General features: G+C 38.3%; 1 protein-coding gene across 2 annotated transcripts in view; it reads right to left on the bottom strand.

Moving 5' to 3' along the window:
* The window catches only part of LOC130069640 (protein shisa-6-like), a 101128-nt gene that overhangs the window by 7903 nt on the left and 67058 nt on the right, over positions 1–26167 (bottom strand). Inside the window, exons 6-7 of one of the 2 annotated variants that reach the window (XM_056233641.1) lie at positions 2879–2941; positions 473–493 (exon numbers count right to left, since the gene is read on the bottom strand). In XM_056233641.1, the coding sequence (XP_056089616.1) occupies positions 473–493; positions 2879–2941 (84 nt within the window). The remainder of the gene's footprint in view (positions 1–472; positions 494–2878; positions 2942–26167) is intronic. The other variant, XM_056233642.1, reaches the window with a different exon arrangement.

Here is a 26167-nt window from a genome sequence, read left to right as displayed (position 1 = left end):
TGAGATGTCATAATGCTCATGCTCCGCCCACGACCGCTGACGGACTGTCCCGTATTAGCATATTTCTGCCCTCAGCCATTCGACACGTCCCATGGAAGAGAGGGGTGGGGTGAGCAGTTGCTCATCATCATTTAAAGAGACATGCACCGAAACAAATGTGAACAAAGCTGTTCTTGAGGAGGTAAAAAGGGTGTTGTTTTACACAACCATTGAGGAATTTTAACCAAAGTATGTTACAAAATTTACATGAACACCCTAAAGAATCACACCAACTTGTGGAAAATGGGCATCCGATGACCCCTTTAAGAAAAATAAGTCAAAAATACTTAGAAAATATATATATTTTTTTGCAGTGTATATACCAACATAGACATTGTACAGTGACAAACACAGAACGATTGAACACCAACACTGGGAGATTATACATGAGAAATGAGAAATTATACACATGTGAAACATGTGTACTACTTACCATAGTGCTCTATTCTGTGTCCTAACAAACCCAAGTGAGAAAAACAAAATCAGTAACTTTTTTCTGCAGAATTTTAATTCACGGTGTCACATGAGAATGGTGCCATTCTGTGTCAGATCAACCACATTTCAGAAACTTGACTGGATACAATTTTTGATTTTGTTAATATTATTTTCTGAAGAAAGACCAACATAAATAGAGATGAAAGCCAACATATTAAATGTCATATTTATATTTCCTGACTGATCCACTATTTTGGAGAGGGCAGTAAAAAATGGCACTTTTATCATTTCAAAATGATTTTTTTTCCAATTGTATGCGGTTACATTTGGTTTTCAACCATTGAAAAAATTGAACATGGAGCCGCATTGAGATCCCAATATCTCTGGGAATGAACCATATTGGACCTCCACTCTAAAAAATGCTGGGTTATTGTGTCAACCCAAATGGACAAACCCAGCAAAAAAATCCGGGTAAAATATGTACAAACCCAGCTGTTGGGTTACATTTTTTAATTACATTTTTAACCCAACGGTTGGGTTTGTCCATATTTGACCCAAATTTGGGTTAAACAACCCTGCATTTTTAGTGTATTAAAAATGAAGCGTCCAAAAGAAAAGTTAGTTGAGAGGGAAAATCTAAGAGGACATGTTTAAAAGATATCTTTGATATTTCTTGAGTTACAGGCTTGCTAACTTTGGTATGTTGTATGCAATTGTTTTGATAGAGGGAAACAAGATACATTTCTAATTTCAACATTATTTGTTCTTCAGACATTCCTCTTTAAAAGGAAAAGCATCAGCTGTGTGCAAAAGCGCCTGACATTTGGATTTGGACCACTGAAAATGGATAAAATTCAACAATTTTAACATTGAGCCGCATTAAGATCCCAATATCTCTGGGACTGAACCATCGAGGGCCTTAAAAATGAAGATTACAAAACAAAAGCTGGTTAAGAACCAAAATCTTAAAGGATATTGTGATATATTTAATGTCTAGAGTTACAGGTGCATGTGCAAACTTTGGAAAAAGAATATTTTTGGCAGGAATGTTCTATTCAATTGTTTTGATAGAGGAAAACAAGATCGATTTCTAGTTTCAACACTATTTGTTCTTCAGACATTCCTCTTTAAATGAAAAAGTATCAGCTGTTCGCAAAGTGACCCACATTTGGTTTTTGACCACTGAAAATGTGTACAATTTATTCATGGAGTGACACTGAAATCCTTGTATGTCTAAAATTGAACAATATAGGGCCTTACAAATGAAGACACCAAAAGAAAAGTTTGTGAAAAACAAAAATCTAAAAGGATATTAAGATATCATTAATATTTCTTGAGTTACAGACATGCAAAATTTGGGGGAAAAACATGAAAAGATCTTCTCCCCATTTTTTTAAACTGTCACCGTTGGCATATAATGAGACAAATATTGCAAAAGTCACCAGACCTACCAATCTCTTTTCTAGTATTACCAAAAATACTTTCTAATCATTTTTACCCCCCTGTAATCTGGCTCCAAATCACAGGTGAAAATGGTCATTTTGACACCCTCAACAGAACGGTGGATTACTTGCTAAATTTTCAGCCTTGACATTCAATATTCTGGCTTTCTTCTCCATTTATGGACTTCTTTCACCAGAAAAAAAGAGAGGGATTAAAATCAAAATTTTGAGCTGTGGACCTCAGGTTGATTCGACACAGAATGAGCCTTCATTATTATTGGAGTGAGCTGATATTAACTTCCTCCAGACCAGTTCATTTTCAATGACAGCTTTAGCAAACAAAGTTAATTTAATTGAGTACAAAAGCTAATGGTATCGCCGCTCCAAAACGAGAGATGTGTGCTTTGCAGTCTGAAAAGCTTTTTCACACAAAATCAAATTTGGGAATGCAAGACATAGTCAGAATAATTACAATTGTGGCTTTTCAATAACGTCGGCAAACTGTGCAGATCCGATTAGCATACTGTTTTGTTACAGAAACCTCCCTGCTCGCGGGGCCATTTACAGGCTAAGCTTTTAATTTCCTGTCAAGAGACCTTTTTTTTTTTTTTTTTTTTTTTTAGTCAAAGCCATGCTTTTTTCCCCAATCAATTTTTCTGGTGAAAGCCGTCTCTGATCTTGAGGACTGCCGGGGAGTTAAGCATCTTGAGTAATGGAGATTATCAGTGCTCATTTGATGAGGCTAATTATGAAAATCTTTTCTGGAGATAAAATCTAGCTCCATTAATTTCCCAAATCTACACCGCACTGATATTATCCACCCTGTTTTTCACACTTCAAACCATCTGGATGTGGAAGACACTGGTGTCGTCATAAATCAATTAAACTCGGAGCGTCGTTTCATAACTCCGGACGGAATGAATGAATGAGTTACCTGCAAGCAAAGGTGTTAAACGACTCACCGATTTTAGGTGTGTGTGACCCAGTGAGATCCAGATGGCTGGTGTAGTCGTGTGGATGGTTATCTGTCAAAAGAAAACGAGGGAAAAACTGGTGTGGTTTAATGTATTCCATATTAATTAATCTGCGTGACGGAGCCGGTGCCATTTCTACACGGAAAACACAGCATTCCTGACACTTTATCCAGTCGGCAGATGCTTCTGGAAGACAATATGTCTTTGTTTACAGCCGAAAACATCTGTACTGCACTCAGAAGAAGAGCAGAAATCCCTCAAGACTTATCAAGAACACGTATAGAAAAGTTTTAGAGGGGAAAACAGGATGAAATCGAAAACTAAACTGTAAGAACTGCAGCTTTTAAGCTTTAAATAAACACAAAATAATAAAAACCAATTTTGCTCCATTTCTGCTAGACGTCAGCATTTACTCTTGAAACTAAAATTAAACTAAATGATCTCAGGGATACGGGGTTGATGAAAGGACTGCATGAAAACAACCAGATTTCTACATTTTCTGAAGAAGTGAGTGATGTTTACCACATAAATGGTTGGAATATTTAAAAAATACATTAATGTTTTTGAACAAAGTTTCTTCTGCTCACCAAGGCTGCATTTATTTGATAAAAAATACAGTAAAAACAATAAAATTCAGAAAAGTAACAGCTTTTTATTGTAATATATGTTAAAATGTCAATTATTCATGTGATCAAAGCTGGATTTTCAGCATCGTTACTCCAGTCTTCATTGTCACATGATCCTTTAGAAATCATTCTAATATGATGATTTTATGCTCAAGAAACTTTTATGATGATTATCAATGTTGAAAACAGTTGTGCTGCTACATATGTTTGTGGAAACAATTACAAACTTTTCACCGGTATAGTGCATGTGATGCAGGAAGAGTTACAAATGTCAATACTTTGAGCGAAAGCAATTGACCTTTTGCCAGGAGTTTGATTGACAGGTGATCTGACCAATCATAACGCTGAATCCGCCATTTTGTCCGACAGACAAACCAGACAGGAGAGTTAGTAGATTAACGTCAGAGGACTTGAACTTGAAAAATGGTGTGTAATGTGTATTGACGTCTTTCTGCGGTCGAAACAACATACCTTCTGATGTTCATTCATGTTTATTTTGTGCTATAGCTAGTAGTAAAGAGGAAGAGATATCGGTTCAAGTGCTGAACATAATCTGAACATTAAAGAGACACAAACGGTATGTATTGCTTCATTTCGTAAATAATGACAACATTTGATGGCTGAGACTTTGTAATATACCAAAAGTAACCTGCTCTGTCTTGTCTGTTGGCGTGTTGTCAGTGTCCCCTTTGCTCTTTGTGTTTTGCGAAGGCTCAATTGACATACTTATTATTACCACAGCAGGTAAATCAAATAATATTCAAAATTACTGAGCGTTTTAATGTTCTGAGGTTTGGAATCACACTTGCTCATTTTTAAGGGACTCATAAAATGGTTTTATGTAATGCTCAGTAGGCAAATAAAAGGTTACACGATTTAGACAATTATATCTCATTAGCCAACGAGATCACCGATAAAAAGAGCATGAAAACCCAGCGTGTTTATATGTGATTAACCTCAGCGGATTTGACTGGGTTTAATTACCCCACAATGCTGAAGCAAATCAGCAATGGCAGATTATCTGGTTACACCAATCCTCTCAGAGCAGTTAGAGTGAAAAAAGCTTGTAAACAACAACAACAACGTGACATTAATGAGAAGGCTCACTGAAAATCAGTCTAAAACAAAGATTTACTCTTCTCTCTGGATGTCCCGGCCATGCAACTCAAAACACAAAGAGGAAAAAAACAGGTTGTGTTTGGTGTAATCAGTGTGCAGCTTTCAAACATCACAGAGCTTGCGCGGTCTCTTCTGGTTTGTGGATTTGAGGGTGAAAGCAGAACAGACAAGCGCAGGTGATTAGGTGCATTTTCACAGCAGAAAACACAGTCCAATTACACAATGTAGCGCTGCATGCTAAAGCGCCAAGACCGCTAGCTGCTGTCCCACTCGAACATCCCGCTTTGATCAAGGGACCAATTATCCCGTCTCCACTCCGCTGCGTAAATTAACTTGTTTGGTGCTTTCAGACAGGAAACAGCTTTCCTTTGCTTCACACGGACACACACACACACACACACACTTTTCAGCTTCACTACACCAACCGAAAACTGCTTTTCATCCGAAATGATAATGAAAGTCAGGAGAGCGTTTGAAAGAAAAAATATCTCTGCATGGAACATTGCTGAAACAAACAAAAGCTTTACATGACGCCTGAAAACAGTCAGCTAAAGTCAAGCTTTCCGAATGCACGGAAGATGAGATGGGATCAATTAGCTTCAAATGGAGATCCAAAACATCTTCAGCTCAACGTTGACAGGACAAAAACACACGCTGTCAGACCACAGCAGTCCCTACATGCAATCTGTGCCAATATCTGCAATGCCTTTCAGGGTTACTGGATAATACACATCAAATGAAGCACTACAGGGACTGTCCACTGAAGTCTTTTTTACCACAGATTTTTTTCCACAGAGGGGGGAGTAACAGTCTGCAGTCTGTAACTTTTGGCACAACACTAGAGCAACTTTTGTAACTGCATGCGTCTTGCGGAAGAACATTGTAGCCGGATCTACTTCTCTGTGTTTATGAAGAACATTGTAGCCGGATCTACTTTTCTGTGTTTATGAAGAACATTGTAGCTGGATCTACTTCCCTGTGTTTATGAAGAACATTGTAGCCGGATCTACTTCCCTGTGTTTATGAAGAACATTGTAGCCGGATCTACTTCTCTGTGTTTATGAAGAACATTGTAGCCGGATCTACTTCCCTATGTTTATGAAGAACATTGTAGCCGGATCTACTTCCCTGTGTTTATGAAGAACATTGTAGCTGGATCTACTTCCCTGTGTTTATGAAGAACATTGTAGCCGGATCTACTTCTCTGTGTTTATGAAGAACATTGTAGCCGGATCTACTTCCCTGTGTTTATGAAGAACATTGTAGCCGGATCTACTTCCCTGTGTTTATGAAGAACATTGTAGCCGGATCTACTTCTCTGTGTTTATGAAGAACATTGTAGCCGGAATCTACTTCCCTGTGTTTATGAAGAACATTGTAGCCGGATCTACTTCCCTGTGTTTATGAAGAACATTGTAGCCGGATCTACTTCTCTGTGTTTATGAAGAACATTGTAGCCGGATCTACTTCCCTGTGTTTATGAAGAACATTGTAGCCGGATCTACTTCTCTGTGTTTATGAAGAACATTGTAGCCGGATCTACTTCCCTGTGTTTATGAAGAACATTGTAGCCGGATCTACTTCCCTGTGTTTATGAAGAACATTGTAGCCGGATCTACTTCTCTGTGTTTATGAAGAACATTGTAGCCGGATCTACTTCCCTGTGTTTATGAAGAACATTGTAGCCGGATCTACTTTCCTGTGTTTATGAAGAACATTGTAGCCGGATCTACTTTTCTGTGTTTATGAAGAACATTGTAGCCGGATCTACTTCTCTGTGTTTATGAAGAACATTGTAGCCGGAATCTACTTCCCTGTGTTTATGAAGAACATTGTAACTGGATCTACTTCCCTGTGTTTATGAAGAACATTGTAGCCGGATCTACTTCCCTGTGTTTATGAAGAACATTGTAGCCGGATCTACTTCCCTGTGTTTATGAAGAACATTGTAGCCGGATCTACTTCCCTGTGTTTATAAAGAACATTGTAGCCGGATCTACTTTTCTTTGTTTATGAAGAACATTGTAGCCGGATCTACTTCTCTGTGTTTATTAAAGAACATTGTAGCCGGGATCTACTTTTCTGTGTTTATGTCTATGTCGAGTCACGCAGGTACTGGGCTACTCCTCAGTGGTGAGACCCATACCAGTCTAAAATAGTCCAAATATAAACACTTATTATAGGTGTATCATAGTGATTCAGGATAGGACAAAAACACGGTTTGGAAAATGGATTCATGATGTAAAATTTTGTACGTTTTGAACACACACATACAAAAAAAAGTTACGGACTGCAGCTTAAATATACAATTTCAGAAAACCGGTTTTGATACTGGGGTAACACTTTACAGTAAGGTTCATTAGTTAACATTAGTTGACTACCTTAGTTAACATGAACAATAGGTCTGCAGCATTAATTAATCTTAGTATTAATTTCAACATTTACTAATACATTATCAAAATCAAAGGTTGTATTTGTTAACATTAGTTAATGCATCATGAACTAACACGAACAAACAATGAGAAGCTGGATTTTGCTCATTGTTAGTTCATATTAGTTAATACATTAAAGTGTTACCCACTGTTAATCACCTGGGGACTTTATGGTGATCTTTATTAGTTTCTTTTATTACTTTATTACTACTAATTCACAGTATTGAATTGAAAGGGAGATCATTTTTCAGTCCAACCCTGATAGGTAGAGTAGTGTTTAATGGGGAATTAAACTCAATTCCTAAGGACAAATAAGAAAAAGGATATATCATAACTTAACAACCTCGCAACTTATGGTAGGTGAGTCTATGAAACATTTGTTAAAAACCAATAAAAAGTTAAATCTCAAATGTTGTCTGTTTTTTCCCAACTTTTGGTTGCTTAATAAATGTATCATGTCTCACAAATACATCAGAAAACAAATTATTTCTACAATGACGATGAAAACAACTCATTTTGTATGATGCTGTATCCTAGACCAGTGCTGTAATGCCCACCGAAACATATAAACATTAATCAATTATTGTCACACATTTAATTAATGTGCCCTCCACCAGACATCAATTAAAGAATGGTGCTCTTCGTTGAGTCCTTTAAGTTGCTTTCAAGCGATGCATTCTCTGAATTAACATTTTTTGATGAAGATTCCCAGCCCTGATGTCAAAACCAAATGTCAAACAGCCCCTCAAGCGCTGGAAGTTATTTCTCCTAAAACCAGGGTCACAAACCTCGCCCTCCAAGTCAATTATGCGACACACATGGGTGTGTGTCCTCATTATACGATCACGCAGAGAAATTAAAATGATCCGTTTCAACGCCTTGTTATTATAGTTAACAAAAAGCACCATAGTAGTTCACATTTGTGCACTATATTGCAAGTCTTCTGAAATCATTTGATAGCTTTATAAGAAACAGACCCAAATTTAAATAGTTTTTGGCGGCTTTTTGGGTAAGAACAGCATCTCATTTTGTGAAAGTACGAGTTTGGGAAGATATGAGGGTGAACCTATTCCTTAAATAAAACACACAATGCTATTTTGTATATAAATATTACATTAATTGTGTGAATCATTCACTGAATTCAGTCTAGCCAAATGAATCTGCTCCTAAAAAGGCAGAGTTATTCAACCGACAGTCACAAAATTCCCCAAGGCTTGAACAAAGCACTTTCTGAAGTGTCCTGTGTGTGGCAAACACTTGTGGATGTTAATCAAACGCCGAGAGATCTCGGAGCGGACACTGAACAACACACTCCAGCTGACCTGATTAACATCAGCCTCGTTTCTGCATGGGGAATTTATTCATTTCAATAAAACACACAGCTGAAAATATCACTAAACGGCTCTCAGACATGATTCTGAAATAGTCATTTCTCCATCGTACTGCAATAGAACTACGGATACTTGATATTATCTAGCTATCATGGATAAATGATTTATTTTTGCTATAATGCCTGAATAATTATGCATCACATATTTCACTCTATTCGCTAAAAAGAAAACCAAGCAAGCAACCAAATAAATAAATAAACATTTTGGGCGTTACATTTTTTTTTTAGGACCAAGCTTTTTCTTATGTTTTTTTTTTCACCAGAATAAAGCCAAAAAAAAAAAATGTAATTAAATTAATAATAAAAAAAGTCAATAAATCAGGGTTATTATATTTAACTAAAAATACAATTATGAAAACATTTTTATTACTTAAAACAAATAAAACAAACATTAACTGAAATAATATATAAATAATAAAAATATAAAAATAGTTCATTTTCAGCTAGTTGCCAAAGCAGCATTTCTCATTTTCATTTCGTTTAAGTTGAAAAACTAAAATAACTCAAAATGAAACAAAAATACAATCTTAATAAAAACTATGCAAAAACAAATGAAAAAACACAACAAAATTACAAAAATAAAATTGCAAACAGAAAATATATAAATAAATTCTAATTTAAAATATTAACAAAAACTACAATACTATGCTGCGTTCACACCATGTCGTAATTACCATAATTTCTTAATCACAACCTGACGTTCCACTCAGAGCTGTTCACATCCTCGGGATTATGCGTTTCTATGGCAAAATGAATCTGCTGTGGTCCGGTGGTACAAGTCGGAGCACTCGGAAAATGACCAGTTTACAAGTTGTAATGACAAGTTTACAGGTGTAAACGGGGTCTCAACCGTTTAGAGCTTGTCCACTTTTAACCACTTCCAGAGGAAGTTGAAAACACATTCGACCGGATTGCTTTCGTAATGTAAATGCTCATGTGATCGAATGCCTTCGAAAGGCGGTCTACTCTCCGCCAACTGACCTAATGCGTAATCATTACGGGAAGAGCACTAGCCAGACGGGATTTAAACTGTCGGCTGTAGACCCAAGTTTGGTTTGAGTTGAAAAACATACCAATCACAATGTTCTCTCACCATTCCTGATTTCTAACACACACTCATTGCATTCAGCTGGGTTCGTGGCTTTCAGAGCTGAAACTTAAACTGCTGCTCTCCATAGGTTTTTCCGTCATCTCCCGGCACGTTCATATGTAAATTACGCAAGCTTATTTTGTCCATTAGACAAAACATCTGAAAAACGCATACATTCACCCGCACATAGACCCTCCCCTCAAAGAAATCAGGACAGAAGTGGTTAAAAGTGGACAAAAGAGACGGATTAAAACACCAGGTGTGAACGGGAATGTCTCCCTCGTCCACTTGTGATCCGATCGTCCAAAACACATCTTAACACCAGGTGTAAACAGGGGCAATGACACTAAAATCAACCACTATGCAAAAGAAAACCCCTAATGCTCTTAGGCTTCATCTTCTTAATGCAAAACATTTTTCTACATTTATCTATATGATTCTGGGGTGAAAAATAGATTTTTCATAAGCTTCACCCACATGTTTGATCATATGTGTTTAACTTTATACGACAACAACAACAAAAATTAATAATACCAAAATTCTGGGTAGAAATTCAAAGCTATTTCTAACATAGTCTTGAGTGTGTTGCTATGTGATTGCTAGGGTGCTTCTTACTGGCTCAAGTGAATCCTGCGCCCTTAAGTCTCTATGATATTCTATCTGTTTGCTTAATGAGTCAAATTGCTCATAAAACGAATCACACACCTCTCGTAAACAGGTTAGATTTCATATTCATCAGAGAACTGCTGGGGGAGGCCTTTACAGCATCACACTGGCACAGGAACCGCATCTGTCTGTTGCTTTAAGAGCGAGAGCTCACATCCAGGCCGCTTTCTAAATGTAAGTGCCCTACATTGCCGGTCTGCAGGGGGAACGAGCCATTTCGCAGCTCTCAGCTGGCAATGGGGATCAAACTGCTCTGTGCGGCTTTGCCTCCATCCCGCCAGCAGCCCTTTCAGAGGAGCTCTAGTTTCTGTCCAGAACAGATGGAGGAATCAACTTGCTTTAGTGTCAACACCAAACCAAAATTGACCCTATTTACTTTCTAAATTTCACATTCCTGGTCAACATCATGCACAATTCATCAGCGCACAGTATTACGAAGGATATGGTAGACTTTCATGAAACCATAATAGCGAGCTCTGTATCTGAAACAACTTTTATTTACAACATCATATGTTTCAAACCCACCAATCCGACCAATCAATTCCTGTACGCAACTCCCACTTCTGACAATCCAAACAATTCCTGCAGGATCAAATCTGATTACAGAAGAAATGGTTTGCAAATGCGTTTTTTTTGTTGTTGTTGTTTTTAGATGAATACTTTATACACACACAGAAATACAAGATATATCCAGTACCATTCAACGGTTTTGGGTCAGTAAGATTTTTGAATGTTTTTAAAAGAAGTTTCTCTGGCCGTCTGTCGGAAGCTATTTATTTTAGTTCATAAAGTTTTAAATATGGATATTTTTCTTGCTTGAGGGTGAGTAAATCATGGGGTGAATCCCTTTAACAAAGCAAATCTCTACCGTGAACTGCCAAAATACAGGCAGTAACATGTCCCAGTATAGTTACATGTCCCACCAGAGACAGTAATACACTGTTACACCACAATAAAGGATGCATTTTACTCTGTCCCGGGGCTCTCTGATCACTGTCTGGTTCATCTTATACGATTACCGACCTACAGGCAGAAACTGAAGTCAGTTAAACCTGTAATAAGGACTGTTAAAAGATGGACTAATGAAGCAGAGCAGGATATACAAGCCTTGCTTCGATTGCACTGATTGGAGTGTTTTTGAAGCTGCTGCTTTCGATCTAGATGAGCTCACAGAGATTGTAACATCATACATCCGTTTCTGTGAGGGTAATGATAATGATAAACCATGGTTTACAGCAAAACTCGAGACAGCTCCGTCATGCCAAAGAAGATGCTTACAGAAGTGAGGATGACATCTTGTACAACCAGGCCAGAAACAGACTAACAAAGGAGATCAGAGTGGTTTAAAGAAGCTACTCTGAGAAGTGGACAAAACAGTTCTCATCCAACAATTTGGCGGCTTGAGGAACATGGCCAAGTACAAGGCACCACCCCCTCGCTGTGGAGATTCAACAACTGGCCAAGGATCTGAATGTGTTTCACTGCAGGTTTGGAAAGCCCAGACTCTCACTCCACACCCTCTCTGATCTGCACTTCACACATAAACCGCGCGTTTCCACCGAAATTACCGGGAACAATTTGTCCCAGAAAATTTTACCCCAGACCTGTTGCTTTCTGCGTTTTCACCGCGGTCTAAAGTACCATGAAGATTAGGCAAATTAATCCAGTGAAGTAGGACTGCATTCACCGCAATTTTTATAAATGGTGATTGACATGAAATGGTGCGTGCACTCAACCAATCAGCATGTTCAGCGCTCAAGTCCCACCCCCGAAAGTTCCTGAACTTTTAAAAAGTACTACCTCGCAAGCAGGGACTTTCTGAAGGGGACATTTTTTTTTACCCAGAAGTTCATTTAGATCCTGGTTCCTGCGGTCGAAACACACAGACAGAGTCCTACCCCAAAGTCCCTAGTTCCTGGGGAAAGTTCCTACGGTGGAAACGAGGCTATACACTAACACCTCCTGTAACCCCCCCTCCTCCCCCTCCTGCTATTCAACCTGTGCTTAGGGTCTGTGTGGAGGACGTGAGCCGGTTTTTTAAACAAACTGAAGACTAGGAACGCTCTAGGCCCAGACAGTGTTTCATGGGACTGCGCTGACCAACTGGCCCCAATCTTCACGCAGATCTTCAACAGATCACTGGATCACTACATCACTTCAAACGCTCCTCCATGATCTCTGTACCCAAGAAACCAAAAATCATTGGACTAGAGGACTACAGACCTGTCTCTGTCACTTCTGTGGTCATGAAGTCATTTGAGAGACTGGTGTTGGTCTACCTGAAGAACATCACAGTTTGCATAGAGAGCAAACAGGTCAAACATTCACCGCAATTTTTATAAATGGTGAAATGCTGCGTGCAGTCAACCAATCAAAAATGCGGCAAGAACTCAACCAATCAGCATGTTCAGCACTCAAGTCCCACCCCCGAAAGTTCCTGAACTTTTAAAAAGTACTACCTCGCAAGCAGGGACTTTCTGAAGGGGACATTTTTTAGCCAGAACTTCATTTAGACCCTGGTTCCTGCGGTCAAAACACACAGAGTCCTACCCCAAAGTCCCTAGTTCATGGGGAAAGATCCTACGGTGGAAACGCGGCTTTACACTAACATCTCCTGTAACGCTCTAGGCCCAGACAGTGTTTCATCTCTCTGCTTAAAAGCCTGCGCTGACCAACTGGCCCCAATCTTCACGCAGATCTTCAACAGATCACTGGATCACTACATCACTTCAAATGCTCCACCATTACCCCTGTACCCAAGAAACCAAGAGGACTACAGACCTGTCTCTGTCACTTCTGTGGTCATGAAGTCATTTGAGAGACTGGTGTTGGTCTGCCTGAAGAACATCACTGGACCCTTGCTGGAGTTTGCATAGAGAGCAAACAGGTCTGTGGATGGTGCAATCTACATGGGAATGCACTACATCCTGAAACACCTCAGCAGACCTGGGACTTGTGCAAGGATCTTATTTGTGGACTCTAGTTCGGCCTTCAATACCTGATCTTCTCACAGCCAAACTGACCCAGCTCTTATGCCAACCCCAATCTGTCAGTGGATCACCAGGTTTCTGACAGATAGGCAGCAGCAAGTGGGACTGGGAAAACTCTCACTATCAGCACTGGTGCTCCCCAGGGTTGTGTCCTCTCCCCACTGCTCTTCTCCCTGTACACGAATGAGTGCACCTTTAAAGACCCCTCAGTCAAGCTCCTGAAGTTTGCAGGACACCACAGTCATCGGCCCCGTCCACGACGGTGACGAGTCTGCATACAGACGAGAGGTTGAAGTGTAGTCTGGTGCAGTCATAATAACCTGAGCTGAACACGCTTAAAACAGTGGAGATAATCGTGGACTTTAGGAGGAACATCCCAGCAATTACCTACACTCCCCATCATGGACAGCACTGTGGCTGCAATGGAGTCATTGAGGTTTCTGGGAACCATCATCTCTCAGGATCTGAAGTGGGACGATCCCATTGACTCCATTGTGAAAAAAGCCCAGCAGAGGTTGTGCTATATTGCCAGTTCTCTCGTTAATTATATCCCACCAAGAACCTTAAGATCATCTAATGCAGGTTTATTGGACGTTCCCAGCTATAAAGGAAAGAACATCTGTGATGTGGCCTTTGCAAATTATGCTGCAATATGTTACACACTACCATCAGATATTAGGGAAGCCAGATCACTTAGTAATTTTAAAAGAGAGTTAAAAACATATCTTTTTACTCTGGCATTTAATTAGTTACTCGATTATAATTGGTCTCTTATATGTTTTAGTATTTCCTATTAGAAGTACTAATTTTTCCTTTTATGTTTGTCCTTCATACGTTTTAGTATTTTATCCCATGTTGCATTTACATTTTTCTCGTTTGATGTATGTTTTTACTAAATGTGATGTCACTGTTGATATTTGACTATATTATTTTTATGAAAAGCACTTTGAACTGCATTTTATGCCTGCAAAGTGCTATATAAATAACGTTTGTTATTATTAATATGTTTTTTTAATAGAAAGTTCAAAAGAACAGTATCTGTTTGATTTTTTTTACATTATAAATGTCTTTACTGTCACTTTTGATCAATTTATTGCATCCTTGCTGAATAAAAGTGTTAAAAAAATCTTACGAACACCAAACCTTTGAACGGTAGCACAAGTACATACATACAGGCCTAAACATGCATGTTATGAACATGTAGATAATAACATGATTTATATTCCACAGTGAGAGAAACAGAATAAGGTAATCAGACAGGGGTGTTGGGCTGTGAAGCGGGACTAAGCCCCGATCCAGCCGTGTTATCCGTCATTGGCAGGTCTTGGCGTGATGCGGCTGGGATCCGGGTCTCATTTGCTTGCTTGTAGAGATAAGCACAGATTTAATTGATGTCTTCCTCAATTTGAAAGAAGTAACATCATTCAAAACTGTCTTTATCTCTACGCAGTGATTCCTCCGACCGCCGAGGTGCAGCGTGAGCCGACGTGACGGGACGTCCTGAAGGAGCTTGAGAAGAGCTGAGATCGTGTTGTGCAAAACACAGCAAAAAAAAAGGAAACTCATAAAAGTGTGATATGATTTTCATGCACTTTTTATGTGGCCTCACACTGTAAGTTTCACATTTCACAAGTGAACTCGAGCGATTTCTACGACTGTCCATGTCAAACCTCTCTCATTCAAGCCGAGAGTCTCTTAAAACGCACGGCACGCAGAGCCGTAAACTCAATCTCGTCCTCCCAACCCCTGCTTCTGGGAAAAAAATGGTCAAAAGATTGCAAAGCGAGTGAATGAAACTCCCGAGCAGCAGGGAATGATAAACTACTTCTGTGCGGCTTAATCAAAACTTTCCACACTGACACAACAAGCTTCATGTTTGGCTGGAGGTGTGTGTAATGGCACGAGAATTTAAAAATGCAAAGTGGATTATTTTCCTGAATTCTCATTGGCCCTAATTTTTGTTTGATTAATTGCTTTGCATGTTTCCTCCCAATTAGGCTTGTGTTTGTGGCACGGGGCTGCGGAGAACAGGCACGAAATATAAAACAGTCTAATGAGGGAGAAATGTCAGGCTTTGTGAAGACGCTGCAAACTGGAAAATTGCACCACAGATCTGTAAATGACTTGGCAATTATGGATTGCCTTTGACTGTGTACTGACATTTCACTGACTAGACTTGAATGCATAATTTACATGCTTAATACGGCAGTTGTTTATCCTGCGATAATCACACGAAACCTGTCAAGAACATGTCTGGGTTTTATTACACAGCTCTTAGGAATACTTCATTCTGATTGGTCAATCCTGACACTCTCGGGTCAAGTTTGCTTCTTAATGTTTTTGAATGGAGTCTCTTTTTCTCACCAAGTCTGCATTTATTTGATCAAAAATACAGAAAAAAACTGTAAAATTGTGAAAAAGTATTACAGTTTAACAGAAGTGTTTTCTATGGTGAATATATATTAAAATGTAATTTATTCCTGTGATCAAAGCTGAATTTTCAGCATCATTACTCCAGTCTTCAGTGTCACATGATCCTTCAGAAATCAGTCTAATATGAGGATTTGATGCTTAAGAAACACCTCTGATTATTATTAGTGTTGAAATGTTTTCATATCTTTGTGTGACACATTTTTCAGGATTCTTTGATGAAAAAAACGTTCAAAAGAACAGCTTTTATTTGAAATTGAGAACTTTGTAAATGTTTTTAATGTCACTTTTGATCAATTGAATGCGTTCTCATGGCAAATATTGGTTTTGTTTAATGTTTTTGAATGAAGTGTGTTCTGTATTTATTTGATTTTACTTAAATAAAGCCTTTCAAATCAAAAGAAAATGCACTTTTTAGCATTGATATGTGCCTCTTTAAATGCCACTGTTTCTAAAAATCTCTCAACCACCGAAGAACTATATACCTCTCACAACACGGTCTTCAATAAAGGTCACATCGCATTGGAGACTCAATAGATCCATACTAGTATTGATCACACCTTTGATGACATCACTCCGACATCACTTGACGTCTTGCCTCAAGAGATGGACACACACAAGCATATCTCCTGACGTATCGATTATTGAATTTACAATCAATGAGACATCCAAAACAACACATGACGGCCTGGACAACACGGTGATCTGTCGTCTCTGGAAACGTTGAATAGTCTAATTCAGTTCAGGAGAGAAACTGGAAGACCTAATGGGTTTAACCTAATTTGTCAAATTAACACCTTCAACCCAGGAGCTTTATGACAAAAAGAGCAAGATGTGTCATTACTGCCAGGACGCCTAAAAATTAATCACTGAGTCCTTCTGATGAGAACTGGTGGTGTTAAAGATCTGTACGTGTGAGAAAGACAAAGGAAAGTGTTTTCTGCCCTGATTCAGTCCACCTCCGATCCATTTGTTCTTGTTTCATGCCTACACAGTCCATTTCCTGTTACAAACCTTAAAGTCGGCATGAAACAGCTCTTTTCTTCCCTATTGTGACGTGCGTCAAAGTGAAACGGCGTCTGGAACAAGAACAAATGTAGGGCGGGGCTTGACTTTGTGGTGAATGTAAAATTCGAATGTAAAACAAATACGACTGATGGACCGACAACGAGGTTCAGGCTTTATTAAAGTCCCCCTGTGGTGAAAATCAAGCTTTTAATTTTGTTTATATGTCTATGTGGTGTTTTTAATATGCTTTAAGACAAACCAAGTGCAAATTCATAAGTCGACAGCATTGCTGAGTATTTCCTCCTTAAAACTGCAGTGAATCAAAGACAGTCTCAAAAACACGGTTTGAAATCGCTGGTGTTTCTGACGCCACAAACTACCTTGTAACCAATCAGATCAACGTGTGATCGTCAACCAGTGGATCTCTGAGCTGAGTGAGTGAGTGGAGGCGGGGCTCATTTGCATATTCATAGAACTGCGAATACTAAATGAGGCAAGGGTGTAGAGTTACATTCAAGCTATTTTAAGGCATGACGAATGATTATTTTCAATGAAAAAACGTTAAAATATGTAATTTTGGTGATCAAAGATGAGATTTATGCCTGGTTCAGATTACACGATTTTAGCCCGATTTTGGCACGATCCGTTTGACGTAGGGTGTCGTGGGGATTCGTAAACGACAACAGGCGTCGGGACGCAAGATTCGATCGTATCATCTCGTATAGTGTGTCATAGTGGGCGACAACCTACGTCGCGGCTGCGATGCTTCACGACATCACGACAAAAAGACTAGCATGTTTAATTTTTTTAACGGTCGTCCACGATGGGTTCCGTCACATTTATGAGGTTGACCAATAGGAGAACAGAAGCTTTTCCGTACACAACTTTCAAAAATGGCGAAACGAAAGAGAGACGATGTTGCTACTAGGTGGAGTTATGACATAGAGGAAAGGTTCGTGCACTGTTATAATTGACGTAATTTTTACAATAAATTTTACAACAACATATTGTATTTATGTTTTTATTGTAAATGCAAATGCATGATGGGAAATGTATGGACAGTCCTGTAATTTTATTGTAACTACACTGTAGAAGCATTATTTTACAGCCACCGCATAGCATTGTGGGATCGCTGCTGTTTGAATTTTGAAATTGCGCGGCGGCTGCCAACGGTACCAGAATCAAACATTTTAGGAAGAATCAGGTATGAAACATTAACATGAAATCTATTTTATAAGTCTATGGATATCCAGTCACAGCCTTAAAATCAGATAAAGATAAAAAGAAGACATTAAATCTCTGAAGATCTCAGCAGAGGAGGATTAAACAACTCCACAAACAGCATTAAGCGCTTCACTTATTACTAACCAGACTGACTTTATTTCAGTCATAAGTCTATGAACGGAGGTTAGATGTTGATGTTTTAAAATGTTTGGTCATCATTATGGTGATCAGTGTTTACTTTAGTTGGGCAGTTTGACTCTTAGCATTTTAAGTTAAATTTTGGTCTTTGTAACAGTGTTTACCAAAGCACATAATTTGTTACATAGGAAAACAAAACCAAAGGTGTTCAGGTGTTATAGTTTACATTATCAAAAAGGAGAATGATTCACTAATCTTATCCTGGACCCTGACCAAAAGTTGTAACTTGTTATTAATAAATAACTTTGACCTTACTTGACACAGGGCAGACATTCTGAATTTTTGTATACATTTTTTTTTTTTTTTTTAAACTATTTTTTTTTAGAAACAAACAGACATCAAGAATCAGCATATGAATCTCAACAATGGTGACATGCTTCATGCTACAATGCATACTGGGAGTTTTAAACTATGTAGCCTCCCAGAATGCATTGCGGCATACAGCATGTCACCATTGTTGAGATTCATATGTAGATTCTTGATGTCTGTGTGTGTGTCCAAATATTACATTCCCAATTTTAGGAAAAATATCAGCTTGATGTCTGATCTGTATAAAAAAAAATGTATGTTGTTGAAAAAAAATCTATTAATAACAAATAACCACTTTCGGTTGTTTTTTGTATTTTATTATGTTGTAAACTATACGCCTATCACTAGACCACTTTTGTTTCTGACTTTCTTTGCAACAAATGATGTATGATGACCATAAATTCACATAAGAAGTCTAGAGACAAATTGCCCAACTAAAGGCAACACTGTTCACCATGATGGTGCCAAAAATTGTACAATGGTAAATTTTTACCATTGTTGTGTTTTTAATTGGCTAATACGGAACTTAGTAAATATACAGTAAATTGTAATAAATTACAGCATTTTACTGTAATAATGCTTCTATAATCACAGTAGCACTGCTGTATAAATACAGTACTTTATTGTACTTTTTTTTTACTGCAAACAGTAAAAATCCTGTATATTACTTGCTGTAAATTTACTGCAATTAGTTGCCAGGAATTTCCTGTAAAATTACAATAAATTGTTAACACTGTGGAGCTGTGGCAACAGTAACAGAAAACAATATTTTACCTCAAGTTCTCTTTGGAGGATTTGACAGCCCATACTGTCCTCTTCGAGCAATCCAGGAACGTGTCCATTGTCGGGTTTTCTTTCTTTTTTTACGTTTTTCTGAACACAGGACAGCCAACACTCACCGCTTCATCCATTGTTTGTTTACGTTCGTTTCTAGAAGTCACTCGCTACTAGTTTCGCCTTCTCGATGACATCACGCGCGTCGTTAAAGACGGCACACGATGACTGGTCAGGAAGCAACGTGTAGTCTGACATGTTTCTTGTCCACGACACGACAAGATTTTAGGAGTCAAAATCGCGTAATCTGACACAGTGACTATCGTAACAGACAAAAAAAATCGTGTAATCTGAACCAGGCATTAAGGAACACAATTATTGACTACAGGGGGACTTTAAGCTCAAATGCGGAAGACGAAATCCAGCGGGAACTGGAAAGTCGTGTACAGTCCTACGCTACGTCACCGAACTAATTCGCCTAATCTTCCCGGTACTTCAGACCGCGATGGAAACGCAGAAAGCAACAGGTCTGTGGGTGAAAAAAGTTCCTGGGACAATTTACTCCGGGTTATTCCGGTGGAAAGCGGCTATTGAGATCTTTCTGACCTTGAATGGAGCGCAGCATTAAGTTTATTAACATCAGCTGTAATTGATTGCTTGGGAAATTCTTTTAAAAGCACTTCCCAATAGCTTGCCAAATGTAAAAGCTTTTTTAAAAGCCCCTCACATTCCTACACGACCTTCCCGTTACGTGCCTTTCCAAAAACAGGTCCTTTTAAACAAGCAGGTTATGGGTCCGGCGATTGATTCGGCGATACCTAATCAAGTGTCTCCACACACACACACACAAACACACACACACGGGGGAATGGAGCCAATTAACTCTGGCATGGGAACGTTTGTGAAATCTGTGACTGGCAGAAGCGTCCAGCGAGCGTCTCCGGGCATTTATTACAAGGCGTTTGATTTATGCGGCACTATCAGGCTCCCCAGAGTGTGTGTGTGTGTGTGTGTTTCCATGGCCTCTCAAACACGCCGTGATGGACTGGGAGTCTTATTGATTATCTGCCCGTATCAGCGCAGACGCCCAGAGATGAGAGACTCTTAGCGCTTCCCAAACACACACAAGCACTCCAGCACAGGTAATAGCAGGCATTAATTAAAGCCTGGTGACACCAGACAAAGACTTTAGTCTGAGAATGGGCCGCTAAAGCACCTTTATTAGCATATTGGGGGAAATAATTGGCACCTTGCACCGTGGAGAGGCGAGGGGCGCAGCAGCTTAATGCGATTAACAAACTGTGTGCTTTATTTAAAATAATACAATTATTATAACTTTATTTTTTTAAGGAATATCACACAATTTTTCTTCCTTGTTTTAATTAATGTTGTGCAGCACTCTGTTACATTTTCCGTTACATGTATGTTGTTACATTTTCATTTGATTATATTATAAAAGATTAATTTAATTGTTGATGTTATGTCTTTGTTGGATTACCACCGTTTTTGATAATAAATATGTTCTAAATCATAAGATCCAGAAAAATAATGGGGAACCCATATAGGGTCTAATAATGTAAAACAATTAATAATTAATTAAATGTTTAAAAATGTATGAATTTAATTAACTAAATATTTTAATATTCAAAAACCATGAATAATTAATTAAATGTTTAAAAATGTATGAGTGTAATTAATTATGCATGTTTTTTTATTGTTAAAATATAATTAAATAATTTAAATGACAGAATTTCTGAAAAGTAAAACATTTCATAGGGTGTTATTAATGTAAAAAAAATAATAAATATTTTTAAGGTTTTATGAATTTGACTGATTAGACATGCTTTTTGATAGTTAAAAGGTAATAATAAAAAAACAAGATTTCTGAAGAAATTAAATAGTAAAAATTGGAATTTGGAAAAAAAAAGAGAATAAATAAATATAATAAATAAATAAAATGGATTTCATAGGACCTTAAAATGTTTGTTTTTTCTAAAACATTTATTCAATTGTTGTTAAATTGTATTAGTTTAAAGATTTCAATAAACATCTACATAGACTAAAATGTAATGTAACCATTAAAACGGAATGCAAAAAAAAAAAAAAAGAATCCAGAAAAATTCAAACGAGAAAATGGAATTTAGGAAAAAATAAAAGAATGACGTCATTCAGACAAGTGTTTGCCAAAATAAAAACAAATGATGATTCTCCTTAAGCAAACAATGACAGCTGCTGGGCGGTCTGCGCTGAAACAGATGTGTGTGAAACGTGTCAGTTTGTGTGCAGACGAACGGCGTTTAACTGCATAAAACCGTAATCAGCCGCTAAACACTTAATTAGCCCCCAGCGGACGCTCGCATACACAAACAAGCACCGGCGTTTGATTTAACGTGACTACAGCCTTACACACTCCAGCGAGGGCTTTGATGTGGGAATGGACACATTCATGATTGCATGTGATGCTGATAATTATGTTAAATAATGATAAATACACCGATAATTATGCATAATCATCAATAATGATAAAAGGAATAATTCTAGTTCCACATGCTGATTGATCAAGCTGTGCAAATATACAGGATATAAACCAGCTGTGATGTGAGACACCTGTTATTTCACCCCAATACAAACCTTTGTTTGAATAAAATACAGCTGTATGACAGTGGACGTCTTAGAAGCGTCACAAAAACTTTTTGCTCCAAGATGCTTGAAACCACAAAACTAGTGAGAAGGGGAAAAAATGCTATAAAGTGAGGAAAGCAAACAAGTTTGTATTAGTTACAGAGGCCATATGCCCTTTTACAAAGTCTCAAAACACATTTTTTTCACACATTCTCCATTGTTGCGGCTCCTCTCTTCCCAGTCTGTCAGTAACGCTCGGTTTAGTTCCTGTCTCTATGAAGCCCCTCCTTCTGAAAAGCACAATGTGCTCTGATTGGTCGACTGGACTGGTGTGTTGTGATTGGCCAACATTTCGAACATGTTTGGGAAATGTCCCGCCCCTAATTACCATAACCACAAGTTTCAACACTAACTCAACATAACCAGGCCACGCCCCTTTATTTACATATGCCTTTGGCTGGAATTATTTAAATGAGGAATTTTGTGACGTGTTCGTTTCCGGAAGAAAACTCAAGACTACAATGGAGGCGTTTCAGGGAGTTCAGAAACAGAGACACTGATATAGAGAATAACTCCGGTTTGTAACTTTGCAAACATTTTTCATGCTCAAACAGCAACATTACACACTAAAGAAAGCTGAACGTTAAAAAAAGCATAGTTCTAGAAAATCGAATCAATATTTGGATTACCTTTAAAACAGCGTGTGCATCATTTTTATGGTGGTTTCTTCGATGCATTCATGCTTTAGTCTAAATTGCTTCTGTTTCTTCATGAATTCCCAGATGGATTCGATGACGGTGAGATCAGATCTCTGTGTGCTTCACATGACTTCGTTTCATACAAACATTTTTACACAATCTTGATTAGCACAACAATTGCAAAGGGAATGTAAAAGATTAAAATGTCCTGACTGATGTCGTCATAAATGAACAATAAATCCCCCCCCCCCCCCCCAAAAAAAAAGTAGGAAAACTCCCTGGTATTAAAAAAAAAAAAAAAACATTTGAAAGATATTTTCCATAAAATCATATTAAAGGACTCAAATGATAAACCTTTTACTTCTTTCCCTGTGGTTTAGTTCTAATATTAATCAAGACTTTTACTGTATTATTAACAATAAACTCTTTTATTTCAAAAGATCCAAAAGAAGGTTTGGGGTTCTCATGATAAAAGTGAAGAGATTTCTGAGTGTCTGTGAGAGACGTTTAATTCAGAAAGTCCATCTCCATTTACTGATCGTCCACTCGAGCTCATGATACAGAGACGCGACAGGAGTCAAAGAGCCAGAAAATGAGAAAAGCTCTGAAAGCGATGACGCGTGACACAGATGCACGCAGGTTTAGGAAGCGGAGAGGAGGACGCTGCTTATGTTTGGAAAGAAACTAATCAAAAGTGAATTTATGATGCTACCCAAAAAAATGACCAATCAGATCACCCTAGCAACAGCTTAATAATAGAACACCCTAGCGATGCCATAGCAACCACCCTAGCAACACCTTAGTAACCACCTATCAGAACATTCTAACATCTGCCCAGCAATGCCCATCCAGAATATCCTAAAGGAAAAGTTCACCCCGAATTAAAATTTTTGGTTAAACTACCCCTTTAAAAGTTACTACAACTGAGGACACCTCAACAACCACTTGGCAACACCCTAGTAACAACACAAAACACTATGACTTACCTAACACATCAGCAACATGCAGCACTCAACAATAATATTTTTTACTTGCTCAGATTTATACTTAATAAAGCTTGCTCACTCCAAGGATGATAACTACAGCAATAATGCTTTAATAATAGTTATAATTTGTTTTTATATATGCATGTTGAGATTTTCATAAAACAAAATATTCTGGGGTTTTATTATCAAAAACGCTGGTGGTGGCAGGCAATAAAAATGGGTTAGGGTCAAATATTTCAAATAGTCTCAGAAAAATACATTTATAAGTTTCATAAACCATTATTTTTTTTAAACTACAATATATTTACAACAAATAATTTATGTTTTCAGCAGCAATAGCTGGAAAATGTTATAGCACTAAAATCGACACTTGTGCCCATTCAAACTGATGCTTCCAAACTTCATGCGGATCATCATACACACTCTTTTATTTCAAAGCGGAGGACAGAAACCCTTGTTTGCACGACACAAGCCGCCTAGAGCGAGCGAGGACCCAGATCTGAGATGAATCGATGAGCGCCTCGCTCTCTCTGTGTGATGTGCTGTTCATTTGACCAGGACTCAAACAGCTTCGCCGGACACAGCGTGAAGCTCAGGCCACGACTCACGACACACGACACACAGATATATCAGGCCCAGAGCACACAACAGCAGCGTGTCCCTGATAAAGCCTGGGATTTCAGCCTGGGGCTCAGGAGGGACGGCGTGCGGCGAATGGTAATGCGTTTTATCTGTGCCTTTCAGAAACAAACATCTCAGAGGCAAAGCTGGACTCCTGCAATCTCCAAGACACGTTCAGACGTGGAACGACAGCGGAGGACCCGTTTAAGTTTCATCGAATCGGAAAAGACACTCCAGTGAAGCAGAAAAATCACAAATGAGATCTCTTTAATAATTCAACTGCTTCTCAGACACCAATACGATTAAATGGAAGGAAAATGGAGATGTCTACTGAGAAAAAAGATCTCATATTCCTCTCCAGTCTCAGACTGAATTTGCCAAGATGGTGAAATCTGTAATCAAAAGTCTCCGCAAACTCTCCTCATGTGAATCAAACAGGTTGGTGCCAATAGAATATTACACTTCAATAAAAAATATGCGTATTAGTCAAAGGTATCTTACAAAAATCCCATTCTTTTCACCTTTCAATAAAAAGATGTGTACAAGTCTTGAATAGGGATTATTTACGTTATTTAAACACAATATATCCAAGTACTCCCTCAAGTCTCCTGAGCTGTGAAAGAAAATCTCTAAGCAGTAAAAGTTGAAATACACCACACACACACACACACACATCTCTATACGGGTCAGAATAATCTGCAATGCAGAGGCTCTGAACTAGAATCCCGAAATGCAGATACTGGGGCAACTTCACACACGTCTGAAGGGTAAACACACCTGCATAACCGCACAGGTTAACATGCGCAGGTGGCGTCGCATAGCAGCGCGTTCCAGTTAAACACAACCGAGTGATGATTTACTTACAAATGGGAGCATACGACAGAATAAACACACACACCTGCCGGAGAGAGCAGCACTGAAGACAAGACTGACTCTTCATTCACGAGAAGTGCTTTGTGTTTTATGTTCAGCTTTACAAAGTCATAAACATCACTTCCAATCAAATTCCTTTGGTGAAACCCTGTCATTACCGAACGGACGATATTGTGTGATTATAATCAGCTCGCCGCGTGTTAGCACACATCCTAATGAACACACAAGTGTGATGGCACGACCTCCCGGAGCAAAGCTTTTCTCCTTCACTTAAATGCTCCAGGCTGTTAGACTGCAGCCTTTCTAACACCAGAAACACAGGCGACGCGATAACAACCTCATTACTTCAGACCTTGAGCTTTCGCTGGAGAAGATGGGATGTAAATCAAGCATTTATCGCCTGTAATCTCTCTGAAAGTGTAAGAGGGTGAACATGAGATTCAGCGCGAGCCACAGCTGCTCTATATATGATATGATACGCTCTTCTCTTCTATATGCGGAGATTTGACGCGCGTGTCGCTGCTTTAGGCTTCTAAGACTCTTTGAGGTTCGTGTTTAGATGATGATGAAATCGAGAAGGACACCAACGGGGGGGAAAACATGCACATCAAGTCTCGTTTGTGGTCTAATAAATTGCATAGCAATAAAATCAGCTTTGATTGTCCAGTGACAGGAGCTATTTTTCATGTTTTCATGACTAACAGGGAGTGTAAGTGTCTTTTTCAAGGGCACTACATTTTATATGCACACACAGCTCTCCCACGAGTGTTTATGGGTACTTGAAAAGCCAGTTAAAAACATCACAACAATATTTGAAGGACTGACCTGAGCCTTAACTAGAGGCAAGAATACCATAGAGACGCCTTAGCAACCCCATAGCAACACCTTGGCAAACTGACAGCATCCTATAGTAACTTATTATTAATGTGTTTTTATACATGTCAAAAAATTATATGAAGGGTATCAAAAATTGCATATATATGAAAGATAGATTAGATTTGAATCATAACTAAAGACCAGAATAACATAGAGACACTTTAGCAACTGCATAGCAACACCTTGGAAACCTAACAACATTCTAATTTATTTTTTTGCAATCTACATATGTCAAACAATCATATATATTTGCATATATGTCAAAAATTATATATATTTGTATATATGTCAAAAATTATATATATTTGAAGGATGACAAAAAATATATATAATTGTATATATGTC

The sequence above is a fragment of the Rhinichthys klamathensis genome, unplaced genomic scaffold (assembly GCF_029890125.1).
Source record: "Rhinichthys klamathensis goyatoka isolate OS25496 unplaced genomic scaffold, OSU_Roscu_1.1 h1tg000373l_1, whole genome shotgun sequence".
Classification (NCBI taxonomy): Eukaryota; Metazoa; Chordata; class Actinopteri; order Cypriniformes; family Leuciscidae; genus Rhinichthys; species Rhinichthys klamathensis.
Note: the sequence above shows the minus strand (reverse complement) of the source record. Positions and strands in the feature narration are given on the sequence as shown.